General features: G+C 40.2%; 1 protein-coding gene across 1 annotated transcript in view; it reads right to left on the bottom strand.

The window, feature by feature from the left end:
- The window catches only part of LOC125897583 (exostosin-1), a 68,287-nt gene extending 54,917 nt beyond the window's left edge, over positions 1–13,370 (bottom strand). Inside the window, exons 1-3 of the mRNA XM_049590981.1 lie at positions 13,143–13,370; positions 10,289–10,408; positions 1,399–1,531 (exon numbers count right to left, since the gene is read on the bottom strand). Of these exons, the coding sequence (XP_049446938.1) occupies positions 1,399–1,531; positions 10,289–10,408; positions 13,143–13,370 (481 nt within the window). The remainder of the gene's footprint in view (positions 1–1,398; positions 1,532–10,288; positions 10,409–13,142) is intronic.
- Positions 13,371–13,609: the final 239 nt, after the last annotated feature.

Genomic DNA, 13,609 nt, shown 5'->3' with positions numbered 1-13,609 from the left:
GCCTTTCATTCTCCTTTGTGTTGGTTTTGCTGACACACAGCTGGCTACCCATACCCTGGAAATCCAGACTCAGATCTAGACAGATTTTGAGTGAGAACAGTGGGGCTAACTGATATATTATGCTTTTGCCATATCCCGTCGGCAAAATGGCAAAAACGTCTTTCGTGGAAACAAAGGCTTTTCTGGTAGGAAAAAGATAAGTGAAATTGTCTTAGCGTTTCTTCCAAAGCTAAATTGAATGAATGCGGTCCTTTGGCAGCTGCCATCTTGGCTGTGTACTTTTCGACTCCAATACTGCAGCACTGTTGTCATCATGTTACGCTGCCCAGAGCCCGCCTCTGTCAGATAGACTGATCTGATTGGTCCAATTGGTGATTCAGCTGGCTCTGCTTGTTGGGGCCTGTGCAGAGCAAGTTCGAATTTGCTAGGGGCGGGGCATCTGGATTTCCAGGTTAGGCTACCCATGTTAACATGTGGAAACATAGTGCCCACTGCCTATGGTCTGGTCTCCACTGCTTAGCTAGCATTGGCTGCTTCGTACTGCTTACAACCCAGGGTCGGGTGGGAGTTAGCAAGCTGTATAGCTCATTCGTGATTACGGCTGGTAATGGCATTCCTGTGGCTAGTCGACGTTGCTGTAGAAAAATGGCACCCATCCTCCTGTCACCCCCCAGGCCTCCCCAGTGAGTAAGCAGCCTCATTCTGAGCTGCAAAACCCCTTTAGCATTGTTAACTATGTTAGCACCCGGTGCTAACAGAGCTAAAAGTAATGCTAAAGGGAGTTTGCGGCTCATAATTGAGTTGCCTACTCACCAGATGGACCTAGGGAGAGACCAGAGAGTAGCACCATGTTTCTACAGGAATACCGTTGGGTTGGGACAGCGATACTAGCTGTAATTGTCAAATAAGAGGTGCTGCTAGCTTGCTTCCACCAGACCAGGGTGGTGCACAGCTCAATAAATGGAAGAGCAGCAAATTAATGGTAACCAGTTAAAAATATTGTCATTGAAGTCACTATATGATACCAAAGCAAACTTAAAAATGTGACAATCCTCAGGCAAGATTCTGAAGCTATATGGAGCATCTTTTTTATTATGATTGCTAAGCAAATTTTTGGACATTGCCTTGCGATGGGTTCAGAGATAATGACATCCTCAGGAAGTGTAAATCACATTAAATCTAAAACAAAATTATTTAATGATATATTTTCATATTTATCATATCTTTGTGTGAAGACCAGAATGAGTTATGACTCCTTTAACACAAATTGTGGCAACGGAGCGGTCTTAAAGTACTTTAACTGCCTCCATGAGGTCATGTTCGGACAAAAGCTGTAACTGAAACTACCAGTGACAACAGCATCTAAGCAAATCAAACGTATTCAAAGACAACACTTACCCAATATGGCATAGTAAAAAGGGAACTGGGCAGGGTCAGTTGAATACTGGGGGAGTGCATAGAGACCACCAGGTAGGGAATTCCACAACAAGCGGTTTCTGGACACATGGGAGTCCACGCGGTCCTGGATGATCTGGATGGAAAACACAGAGGTACAAAAGTACAAAAGGAGAAGAAAACGTTAGAGGGGAAAGGAGTAGGCGAAGTGAGAAAGAGGGGAGGGAAAATGAGGTAGAGGAGTGAAGAGGTGAAGATATAAAGGTGTGACTAGATTGAAAAAGGTGTGATTAGTTAAATGATTTCCTGCTTTTCTGTTTATTTTACATACACTGCTTCCCAGATTTAAAATTTGACTCAAAAATGCCGCTCAGAGAGCATTCATAACAGGGATACTTTGCCACTTTTCAACCAGTTTGCTGCGTAACAGTGTGGTCAGTATGTGTAAATGAACTGTGGAAAACTTCCCTCCATCTTACTTCTTGTCCCTGGCAAAGGTGAATTTTTCACTGGCTCCTGGGCTGTTGCTGGAATGACAGCCGACTGCCACCACGGACACAAAGAGTATAGAAGCTGTAAAGTAGGCAGTGCTGATCAAGTATAAATCAACAATCTATTGCTATATTGCCTATACACAGCCTTCCTCATGACAGCCTCTTTACACTTCTCCCTCTAGCTGCCGACATGTGATAATATGTGGAAATAAAAGTAGCCAGCTGTTTAACTGCAGCTGCTGCTCGGGGAACAGACCTGAGACACTTGAACTCATTCACTTGGGAGCATCAACTTGCTCCCAACATGAGGAGTCCATTAGTTATTTAGCTAAAATTATCCATCTGGCTTGTTAGTAAAGGTCAGGTTAGTAAGTTGAGTGCTGTGAGTCTTCCGGGGGGGGGGGGGGGCTTAGAAGAAGACCAATGACATGACTTCAACCTGCTGCCGGGCCTCTGAATACACAAATAGTTCAGCAACTAGGATGTCATTTATTTACTGTAATTATATTCAGGTATCACTATTAATTATTAAATGATGAAGTGAAGTTATAAAGCTCTGAAAAAAGAAGCCTCTTTGAGGAACCTTTCATTACATCAGTGGTCCTTGACTTGAGTAAAAGTAGTGATACCACAGTGTAGAAATTATTTAATTGAAGGACTCTTTAGTAAGTGTTGTCAAAAAATTTACTTAAAGGTTAAAAATGGAAATATTGAAATAAATGTTCTACACTACATTACTGCGTTATAATTAGTGATGTTTTAATGTGTGAGAAGCATTTTATTGTTGTCGCTGGTCAAGGTGGAGCTGATTTTAACTATGTTTTAGGGCTGTCAGAATACTGCATTAATTTGATTAATTAATCACAGAAAAAAATAAGGCATTGAAAAAAAATTAACGCTGATTAATGGCGTTCAATGGTGCCCTTTGACCCAGTGCATGATTTAAGGCCACAGTGACTTTGTAACATGATGGATGAAGGCGAGACGATGCTGCCTGGCCCCATGAATGGAACATTTACATTTAAAAATCGCCCAGATGGAGCCGTTAATAGGAACACCTTTCTTCGCAGTTTCTGCAGTAAGGAATTTTTGTACCATCGGACGCAAAGTATTTTACAGTGAACCCTGAGGTCCGAGCTAGCACAGCCTCTGATGCTAGCGCTAGCAGTTAGCCTCCTCAAGCTACACTCGACCAGACGTTCAGATGCAAGCTAAGTGAGTCTACCTGTGACGACTAACTAACTCCTTTGCAAAATGGATTGCAATGGACAGAAGACCAGTTTGGGTTGTAGAGGACAGGAGGACAATTGAAATTTTTAAAATATTTGAAATAAATCTATAACAATATATTATAATGTAAATGTAAAATGTAAAATATTAATTTGTAAAGGAACTAGTAGCTTCCAATAAATGTGGTTGAGAAAAATGTACAATATTTCCCCCTGAACTGTAGAGGAGTATAAGTATTAAGAAGCATAAAACAGAAATACTCAACTATAGTACCTCATATTTGTAGCTACTTAAAGTAGCAGTACTACTTGAGTAAATGTACATAAACAGACAAGACACAAACTCCTTGTGTCATGGCAGGAGTAAAAAACTGACCACAACAAAAATACAAACTGTGAGCGACACACACACACACACACACACACACACACACACACACACACACACACACACTGTATTTGTGTTCCATTACTGAGGGATGAGAGGTGTTGACTGACGCTGGCAGAGGGATGATCATGTAGCCAGCCGGCTCAGGAGATGCTGAGTGACAAGCTTTTGTGGGATTTGAGTGAAAAAATGTCTTTCTTATGAGTAAGGCTCCACAACCACTGGCTCTGTCTTCTCTCCGCTTGTCACCAATTCAGGCAAAGAATTCAGGTCTCTGTCTGATGAACCCTGGCGGACTCTCTGCAGGTGTGACGGCTTCAAACCACTCGGTGCTAAAGGAGTGTTTTGACGCCATAGAAACAAGCTTTATCACATGGGTTTGAGATCAGCATGCACGAGTGTGTGAATACTAGTGTTAAACCTAAATTACATGGGATTTTTTTTAAGGCTCATCACTGGTATTTTTGTTTTAATGCCGACAACCAATTAAGCGACTGGAATTTTGTTTTGTATATACTTAATGACTTTTAAACAGTGGCATGAAAAATTGTGAATTACATTTAGCTTTTATATGAAGCAGATAACGGTCCGAATATTTAAATTCAATTATGTATTTTCAATGTATTTATTGACTGAAGTGACAATAAACTAGAGGATTTATTGTGAAGGTGTAAAGCATTAAAAAGAAGCAAAATGCTAAACTATTTTTTGATTTTTTTTTTTTTTGTAATTTTTGATAATTAATTGATCTCAACCATAAGCAGGAATTTTAAAAAACAAGCCTCCTTTAGTTTAAATAAAATATTTACTATGTTGAACTCTACTTTGACATCTATACAATACTGAAATCAAAGGATGGAAGAACAGTTTTTTTCAGGCATCCTGTTTTCTTTCCCCCTCTGACTTCAGAGCTGTCCACTGATCTGTGGAGAATTGGCACTTTCAGCCAGCTCTTAACACACACACACACACACACACACACACACTCACACACACACACACACACACACACACACACACACCTCATGACACCAACTGTCAGCCTCGCAGTATGTGGGCCACTACAGTTATCAACAACGCCTCATTTCACTCATTTAGCCTGGTGGCATGCTGGCTCTGAGTTTTTGGCACATCTGGCCAGCAGTATACGGCTGTCACTGGGCTTCTGTCTAATTTCATACCCTGCTAGCGCTGGGCATTTGGGGGTGTCACTGAGGTGTTGTTTGTGCTGTGATTTTAACAGAAAAAAAATGCTGCAATTGGAGAAATATTTGTCTTATTAAGCTGTAAGGTGAGGATACATTATAAGGATACATTATATCAAGATTCTTGTGACTCATTTGTTGTTGCTTTTATCCAGTCAGATGGTTGAATGTCTGACAGCTACAGGTATGTAGACTGAATCCTTACCTTAATTTCAATATTTCAAAGCATAAATAAACTTTTTTCAAATGATAAAATGATGAAAATATCAAAATCAAAAATTAAATTTGCTCTTCTTTTTCATCCAGAATCCGGATCAACTAAAGAACCAATAAGTTGCCGAAGTGTCAATTAAGCTGCCTGACCACTGAAAAGCTAATATATACATAGCCAATATAATCTAGTATAATATATGAAAACGGGACACTTCTTCCACATATTATTTTTTAACTACTAAATGTTTATTTTTTGTATAATTTTGTTTTTGGTGTCCTCATATATTTAAAAAATGAACCAATTTAATACAATCGTCATTGATTGTCTCAAAAATAGAGTGTGGATACCTGACCCAAACCCGACAGGACCTGATGGTTCAGGCCAGGTATGGAGAAATGCTTACAAATAATATTCGGGTCACATTTGGCCAAAAAAATTCGGATCTTCTGTCTGTGTTGGGCTACTTCTTGTTCAGTGCTGGGGTTTGTTATTTACATGACAACACATGAATGCAACACGTAGGCGATTTTAAGATAGGATATTTTAAGGGCGTTTGCTTGCTAAAGATGGAGGATGTCAAACAAGTTATATCAACTCCTAATGTAACCTGATGCTTGGTGTGCTTGCTCTGGACATTCTGGCCTTTCCAGCTGGGAGCAGCAGTGAATGGAACTTCCAAGTAGCTGGAAGATCGATCAAACAGAGGAGGAGAGACCTGCAGCCATCCACGTTGGATGCTTTCACCTTCTTCCATGATAACCTCAAATAAACCACCACGGTTTACTCCACATCTGTTTAAGGTGGAGCTTTCAGTTTTAATATAATGCTGAATAGTTTGATGTATAATAATGTGTCATATTTTAATTGTTAGATTTCTAGAGTAGAATATGAATCTGCAACACATTCAGTAGCCTAACATGTCACTGTCAGGTACAAGTAACTGTAGACCTATGATGATTTTCCTGCATGTTGCATGTTTTATCCAACTTACACTGACCCACATTAGCAACATAATTTAATGTTTTTTTATGTGTAAACATCATCATAAATCTAAAGCTGGGGCCCAGGTGTATCGCTCAGGAGCCAAAGAAGCACAGTCTTGAGAATATAGTTAGTGAGAGGTTCTCAAGAAAGGTACGACAGGCCAAATGATCAGCCTGTTCTGAGCAGTCATGTTTTGAACAGGCGCTGTACTAGTATAAAGTAATGCCTTGTGACGGTCATTTACAAGGTGCTATGTGTGTAATTACGGTATATAGGCAAGCTGTAACCATGGCACCAACAATTACATGCACGACAGGGACAAACTCAGTGCCTCAGTACCTTACATGCTGCAAGTTCGGGCATATAAAACATTTGCGTTTGGGTCGTGCTCGGTTATTTTCTTGGGCTTGGGTCGGGTTTAAACAGACCCCCATGAAAGACCCCAATACTCAGTCTCATACATGCAGGGCTTGTCTGTCTGGCATGACCAGTAGCTTACGGTAGTTATTATTAACATAATGCTGTATAAGTCAGTACTGAGCCAGTTTACTGACTGTATAACTCTTCTGACCTTGTGCTACACTGTATTTTAGCATTTAACATGATCCTGTAGTTGCTATTTGTGGCCATAGTTAATGTTCAGCAAAAGTTACACAAACTAACTTGAAATTAAAAAACTTGATTGTTTTGTTGATTGCACTTTAATATAACCCACTTAAGGACACAATAAATATGCCTACTTCAAATTTGAAAAAGGAATGCACCCCCGCAAAAAAATATACTAAAAGATTATAAATACAAAAACTAACACAAGATAATGACTTGTCTGATGCTGTTAAAGGTTTTCCATTAGTAAAAACATCACCTTTTCAATTATGATTAATTACAAAACTCTCAAACTGATGATTTTACATCTCTAAGTGAAGTTCTTCAAAATATGTTCTGAATGACAATTAACCTCAAAGTTATGTGGTGGGAAAACCACATTAATCATACACTTTCACATCCTTTTCTACAACATTTTAACCAGTAATCTGTGAACATTAGGCTGACCAAACGTCCTCTTTTGCCCGGACATGTCCACTTTTCACGTCCCGTCCGGGGCGTCCGGGGGGGTTTTATAGACTGATGATAATGTCCGGTTTTCCGTGTGTTTGTGTGTGTGTGTGTTAGAGTGCGGCACGGGCCGCATATTTCTGTCCGAACCTGAACCGAGCCCGACATTATTTAATGACCAAAGCACTGAGTTTGTGTCACACAGTGGTTACAGGCTTTTTAACAGGCCGGGCGTGTGCTGTGGGTGCTCAGCTGCAGAGAGGGAGGCCTCCGTGTTTGAGACGGGAGCGGGCGGCGGGAGGTCCGACGCTTCTAGCGAGAGGAGAGGGAGAAATAAAACAAAATAAGATAAAATAGGAAAAACCTGTCTCCCTCTTTTATTTTATTTTCAGCGTTTAATCAAGGCGGAGGCAGGCGGCTGGAGGTCCGAGACTTCCAGAGAGGAGAGAGGTAGAAACAAACAGCCAATGTGTGTCTGTGTGTGTTATGTTCAGGTGTTGTCACGTAAATAACAGTGCCCAAGCATCAAACAGGACAGACAATAGGATTTTATTTATTTTTACACTACATTTTCACTGAAAGCTGACCGAATCTGACCCGAGCCCGAATACAATTTATAGCTACATTTTTGACCAAACCCGGCCCGACCCGTCAGGTACCGTTGGGCTCAGATTGCCACACTCTAGTGTGTGTATGTGTCCCCTATTGGGGCCTATCTGAATTTCTGTCTTTGAGAGATATTATTTTGTAATATAACTGAATTTTCTATCCATACATTTAAATTTTATATATATAAAAATTATAAGGCATCTTTGAGTAAACTGCGAGTATCATTTAAGTAGGCTTTGTCGTGGCCAGCTGAGTGTCCTCTTTTTTGGAAATCAAAATATGGTCACCCTAGTGAACATAACACAGAAATTCTAATCTAATTCCAATGCAAGTAGCAAAGACTGATGTCCCATGTTAATAATTATATCACTAGATTTTGTTAAGGACACTAATCCCATGTAAACAAGCTGCAAGTCGAGCGGCGATACTGACTCCAGTGTTATTGCAATGATGGAAATAATGATGACAGAAAGTGATGATGATTGCAAACAATAATGTGCGTTACAATGGAGATCATAGCAATTGTGCTGATGTTTATGTGACGACGGTGGTGGTAATTAAGAGGATTATTATGTTCTGTGTCTGTATTCAGAGATGCTACAGAGAGCAAATAGTCCCTGAGGGCTGGAGTGAACTAACAACAACAGAGAATAAAATGAGAGGAGGAAGGTTCTTACACTCCAATGAGACAATTTCATCGTCTACACTCGAGCTAGTGAGGTCATTTAATGAGCCAGCCTCTAGCTTTTTGGTCTTGAGAGCAGGCAGATACACCCACACACACATAACTGCAGCCTCTCTAACCTGAGGGCTGCCATAGAGTACAGACCTCCTTCACATTTGGCACCTCATGCTGCCCCTTGTGCTCACATTGTGTTTAGATTTCAGGCATCAAAATGCTTTTTTCCCCAAGTCTAAATGTCATGATAAAAATCAAACTTTTCTTCGTCAAAGTTTGTCAGATTCCTGAGTGCACCATTTCCCTCCTACCTAATATTTGCCAGTGACGTTGGCTGTATTTCATTAAAACTGTAGATAGTAACTTTTAGAAAAAATAGCTGTTGCCATATTTTCTAAAACTGTCACTATATTCACACAGCACTAAACTGGGCAGATAATCTGTGTAAAAAAAGTTATATTCCTCTGCCTATTGCCTTGTGGCACTTCTAATGGCCTTACTGCACGGAGAAAAAAACACCAATCAGAGCAAATTTGTCTCTAATGCAGCTGTCAATCATGTCAATGGCTGCAAACTGTGGTCAAACTGTCAATTTAGGCAGTGCTGATCAAATATGAATCAAGATACTGTAACTGCATTGCCTAGTTCTCATCTCAGATATTTTCAGAAACATATTTTAGTGTACTGTTTAGCTGTAAAATGAGAAAGTTGGTCTGGCTGGTGGATTGTGCTTGGTACTTCAGTCAGTTGTATCCAACATGGCTGCTGTGTCACAAACGTTCTCATTTTACAGCTAAACAGTGCACAAAAATGTGTCTCTGAAAACATTTCAGGTGGGAAATGGGCAACTCAGTAACAGGATACTGATACAAATTTGATCAGCACCACCTAATTTGACGGTTAGACTGCAGTTTGCAGAGTGAATGACATGACTGAGCTGTAAACTTAAAACCATAAAAACTGCACTAATTAATATTTTTATATTAACAATGGATCAGATGATCTTGTCTGCAGATGCAGCAGGCGGCTAAAAAGCTCTGATACACCTACTGTGTGCTACCTGCTCGGCACCAAAGGGCAGACAACCAATGTTAGGGAGGAACTTGTTTAACATAGTAGATTTACCAGCTGATGGCAGTTGGTGGAGACCAAAACAGATGCAAAAATAAAAAAATAATAATAATTTTTAGAGGTGATGGTTCATCTTTTTTGAGTTGAGGTTGTATGAGGTACGTATCTATAGTCCATGTAGTACCTACAGTAGATGGCAGTTGGCATGCTCTCAGTTTGAAGACACAGGCAGGAGTACAACAATGGAAGCTAAACTATGTAGTAATACCACTGTGGCAAGGACATGGCCTTCATATCTGGGACGCCTGCTCTACCTATTAAGCCACTGGGAGCCCCTGGATTTTCGCCACTTAAAAATGCCAGCTTAAAAAAGAAAACTATATCAGTCTAAGTGGATGCTATATTGAGAATATTTTTACATGCTTTGCTTGCCGCCAGCCAGCCTGGATCCTGAGAAAATACACCACTGGGCCTTTGAGAAGTCAAAAATCCAAAGTTGGTGTTTATCATATTTCAGTTTGACTGGAGTTAAATATGTGCTGACTGGAACTTGGATGAAAAATGCAGTTTTGTAAAAAGAAACAAAAAGTAACACTGACCTTAAAAAACATAATCAAAAACTAGTTTTAAGGTGCCCTTGAGCAAGACAAACAACCCCCAATTACTTCAGCGGAGCTCTCTAGTTAATGTTAGAAGTGGTGGAGATGTATGAATATGAATCAGAACATTGTTGGAAGAGAGAGGGCACATTCAGCTAACCGTCTTTGGATTAAAAAAGGTCAAAAACTACAACTGACAAGTGAAGAAAGATTTCTTGTAAAAGTTTATCTTTGAAAGGTGAGGCATAGCCAGCAGCAATTGAGCAGCAGTTGAAGACAAGATGTAGCATTTGGTTGATCAAATCAAGCTCTCCTGACAAAACTAAATCCAAAACTCCTATTAAGACCTCCTTTTTCAGTCTTACCTCCAGAGTAGTTAAGACGATTTTGGTTACAGAAGAAAAGTAGGCGTCCCAGAGGAACTGAGTCTGCTGGCGGAGAGCCAAGATCCTGTCACGGCCCACAGACCGGGTAATGGAGGGAACCTGGAGGAAGAGAAGACGGAAGAAAAGCCAGAGGACAAAGATGACAGTGAGATAGATTGAGTTAGATTTTAAACAATGTTGAGTGAGGGGATGAGAGCCGGTGTGTGGAAGAAAAAAAGCATAAATCCGGCAGACAGGTGGAGGAAGCATAAGTAATTATGTGGACGTGCAGAAAAGATTAGAGGAAATTCTTTTTCCCCTCAAGACTCTTTTTTCTTACATCTTACTCTGTCCATCAACTAATCCCCAGGACAGTTTGTTAACTAAACCACCTGCTGTCCATCTCTAATACTGTATTCACACCGTATAACAGATACTATTAGGTGTCTAGATAGGGCCAAAAACAGATTTAAATCAATAAATGCTTCAGAGCAAACCCATACAGAAAATACAATACATGTATGTATACTGAATTATACTTATATATTAAATATAAAATAACCTATTCGAAATTGGAACAATTACATATATTTCCGTATACAAATATGTATGTTAATGTATGTATAATACATTTATTGCCATATATTTCACACACACACACACACACACACACATATATTTTACACATGTATATATTAGTATAAATGTGTAATATCCAAACACACACATACACACATATTCTCATACTTCTGTCTTTGTGAGGACCCTCTTAACATAATACATTCCCTTGCCTCTTACCCTAACCTTACCCATCACAACTAAATGCCCAACCCAAACCATAACTTAAACCTAAGCTGAACCCTAATACTAAGTCTTAACCCTCATACAGGCCTTTGAAAAAGTGAGTACCAACCAAAATGTCCTCGCTTTGCATAATGTCCTCACTCTGTTGCTAAAATATTTTTTTTGGTCCTCACTGTGTAGCATGTACAAATTCACACACACATATGCACATGCACACATGAACATGCGTGCACACACACACACACACACACACACACACACACACACACACACACGTGTGCAAATACATATATTATTTCTGAACTGATGTTGGATATGCTGATATTATATATGTAAATACAAAAGATAGATGTACATGTTAAAATTAATTAGAAAAACATATAAGCATAGAGGGCGGCACGGTGGTGAGGTGGTTAGCACTCTTGCCTCACAGCAAGAGGGTTGCCGGTTCGATCCCGGGCGTGGGAGCCCTTCTGTGCGGAGTTTGCATGTTCTCCCCGTGTCAGCGTGGGTTCTCTCCGGGCACAGTCCAAAGACATGCAGATTGGGGACTAGGTTAATTGGTAACTCTAAATTGTCCGTAGGTGTGAATGTGAGCGTGAATGGTTGTTTGTCTCCATGTGTCAGCCCTGTGATAGTCTGGCGACCTGTCCAGGGTGTACCCTGCCTCTCGCCCAATGTCAGCTGGGATAGGCTCCAGCCCCCCCGCGACCCTCAAGAGGATGAAGCGGTTAGAAGATGAATGAATGAATATAAGCATAGAGAATATGTTGTTTTCATAAACTGTCAGAATACGGTCTGAAAAATAATTCATTCATTTATTTACCGCTTATCATAGTAAAGGTCATGGGGGGCTGAAGCCTATCCCAGCTGATATTTGGTGAGAAGCCCTACCATTAACATATATGGTTGCAAAATATATAATAAACATTTAGATACAGATATAAACTGAAATCTTCGTTTATCGAGAGTATGCGACAATAATATTGAGCATTAGGGGCATATATAGAATATATTGCATTTCCTCCTGAGGATCAACTGTTTATGTTTTTTGGTGTGACATATACAGCCCTATCACATATGATCGGGTACAGCTTCACTGACAACACCTTGTTCCAAATATCTTTCTTAACAAAAACAAAAAAAAAAAAAAGTCATTTTAAAAACTGGACGTTATTTAATACTTTTAGCTTTCAATCATACTGACACCACATGGAGTGACAAAACATGCACATTTCACTCATTTATTCATTACTTCAGCTATTTTACAGTCCCTGCTAAATAGTTTCTACACACTACCACTGGGAGCAACTGGAAAGAGGTAAATAAAAGAAGTACCCTGTGAGATTCGGGAAAAACTGCTTTAGAGTAGGACTACTTATTTATTATTCCTCAGTTAGGCTATTAAACTTTAGAAAACACTGAAAAATGCCCATCACGATTTTCCAGAGTGCTAAGTGACTTAAACTTGCTTTATTTGGCGGATCAATCCTTTATTTCAGCACTACAGTGGAGATCATTTGTCAAATAAATCTAGTTGTTTTTACTTTTATAATATTATACCACAAAACCTAAAAGTAAGAGTAGGACTTAAGATTCAGTGACTGCAATGTTTTCTCTCTGTGGTATTAAAGCAACTTGCTGTACATCATATAATGCTCTACAAAGGTATTACTGAGGGTTCATTCATTTTCTCTGGATAAATATCAAGTGACAACAAATCATTCAGTTGTGTTTTTGTCAACTGGCTTCATAGGACTTCTGCCACAGCAGTGTACCCACAAACTCTGCAGACCTGCCAGGAGCCCAGATATCTTGTTCCTGGTGCTCCAGAGGGAAGCTGAGGTCCCAGCTCACATTGTCATGGAGGACATGAGCAGCTGGCTTGTGCCTTGCAGCAGTAATCACCCTCGGGGAAAGGCAGTGAAGGGATGAAATCAAGAGAGACGAGGATCCTGCCAACCTGACCAGGGAGCTAAACATCCTGATGTGCCAAGGAAGATGGAGCAGGATGCTCTCTTGATGCTCAGTTTGGAGAAAAACAAACTACCTGCTTGATGAGGTCAGACATGACCTTATCTGCCCCGCTCAGCTTGATAATGAAGCCGAAGAAGGATTGAGTTGCGTTGTAGCCAATGTTCCTGAAGAGCCTCACATCATCAGCCCTGAAGAGGTGGTGGATCTGGAGCCCAGGACACTTCTGGTGTTCTGGCCATGAACCCAAAACCTCTTGACTAAAAGTTACAGTGCCAACACAGGCAGTGGAATAGTGACTCATGCTGCAAATATCAGTTTGTTGGGAGCAACCAGAGCTGAAATGATGGTCGTCATCCAGGGACTTTCAGTCAGAGAGTCCTGAGCTGCTTGGCTTCATCTCTCATGTTGTGACCAATGAGCTTCTCATCATGTTTCAGGACTTCTTGAAGCCTTTTGAGACAGCTGCAAACAAGGACGAGCCTGTCTTGGATATTCTCAACTCATTTTCCACTAAAATAATACCCAGATGTTTTGTACTTC

Source organism: Epinephelus fuscoguttatus, linkage group LG11, assembly GCF_011397635.1.
Source record: "Epinephelus fuscoguttatus linkage group LG11, E.fuscoguttatus.final_Chr_v1".
Taxonomy (NCBI): Eukaryota; Metazoa; Chordata; class Actinopteri; order Perciformes; family Serranidae; genus Epinephelus; species Epinephelus fuscoguttatus.
This window is presented reverse-complemented; position numbering and strand designations above follow the sequence as displayed.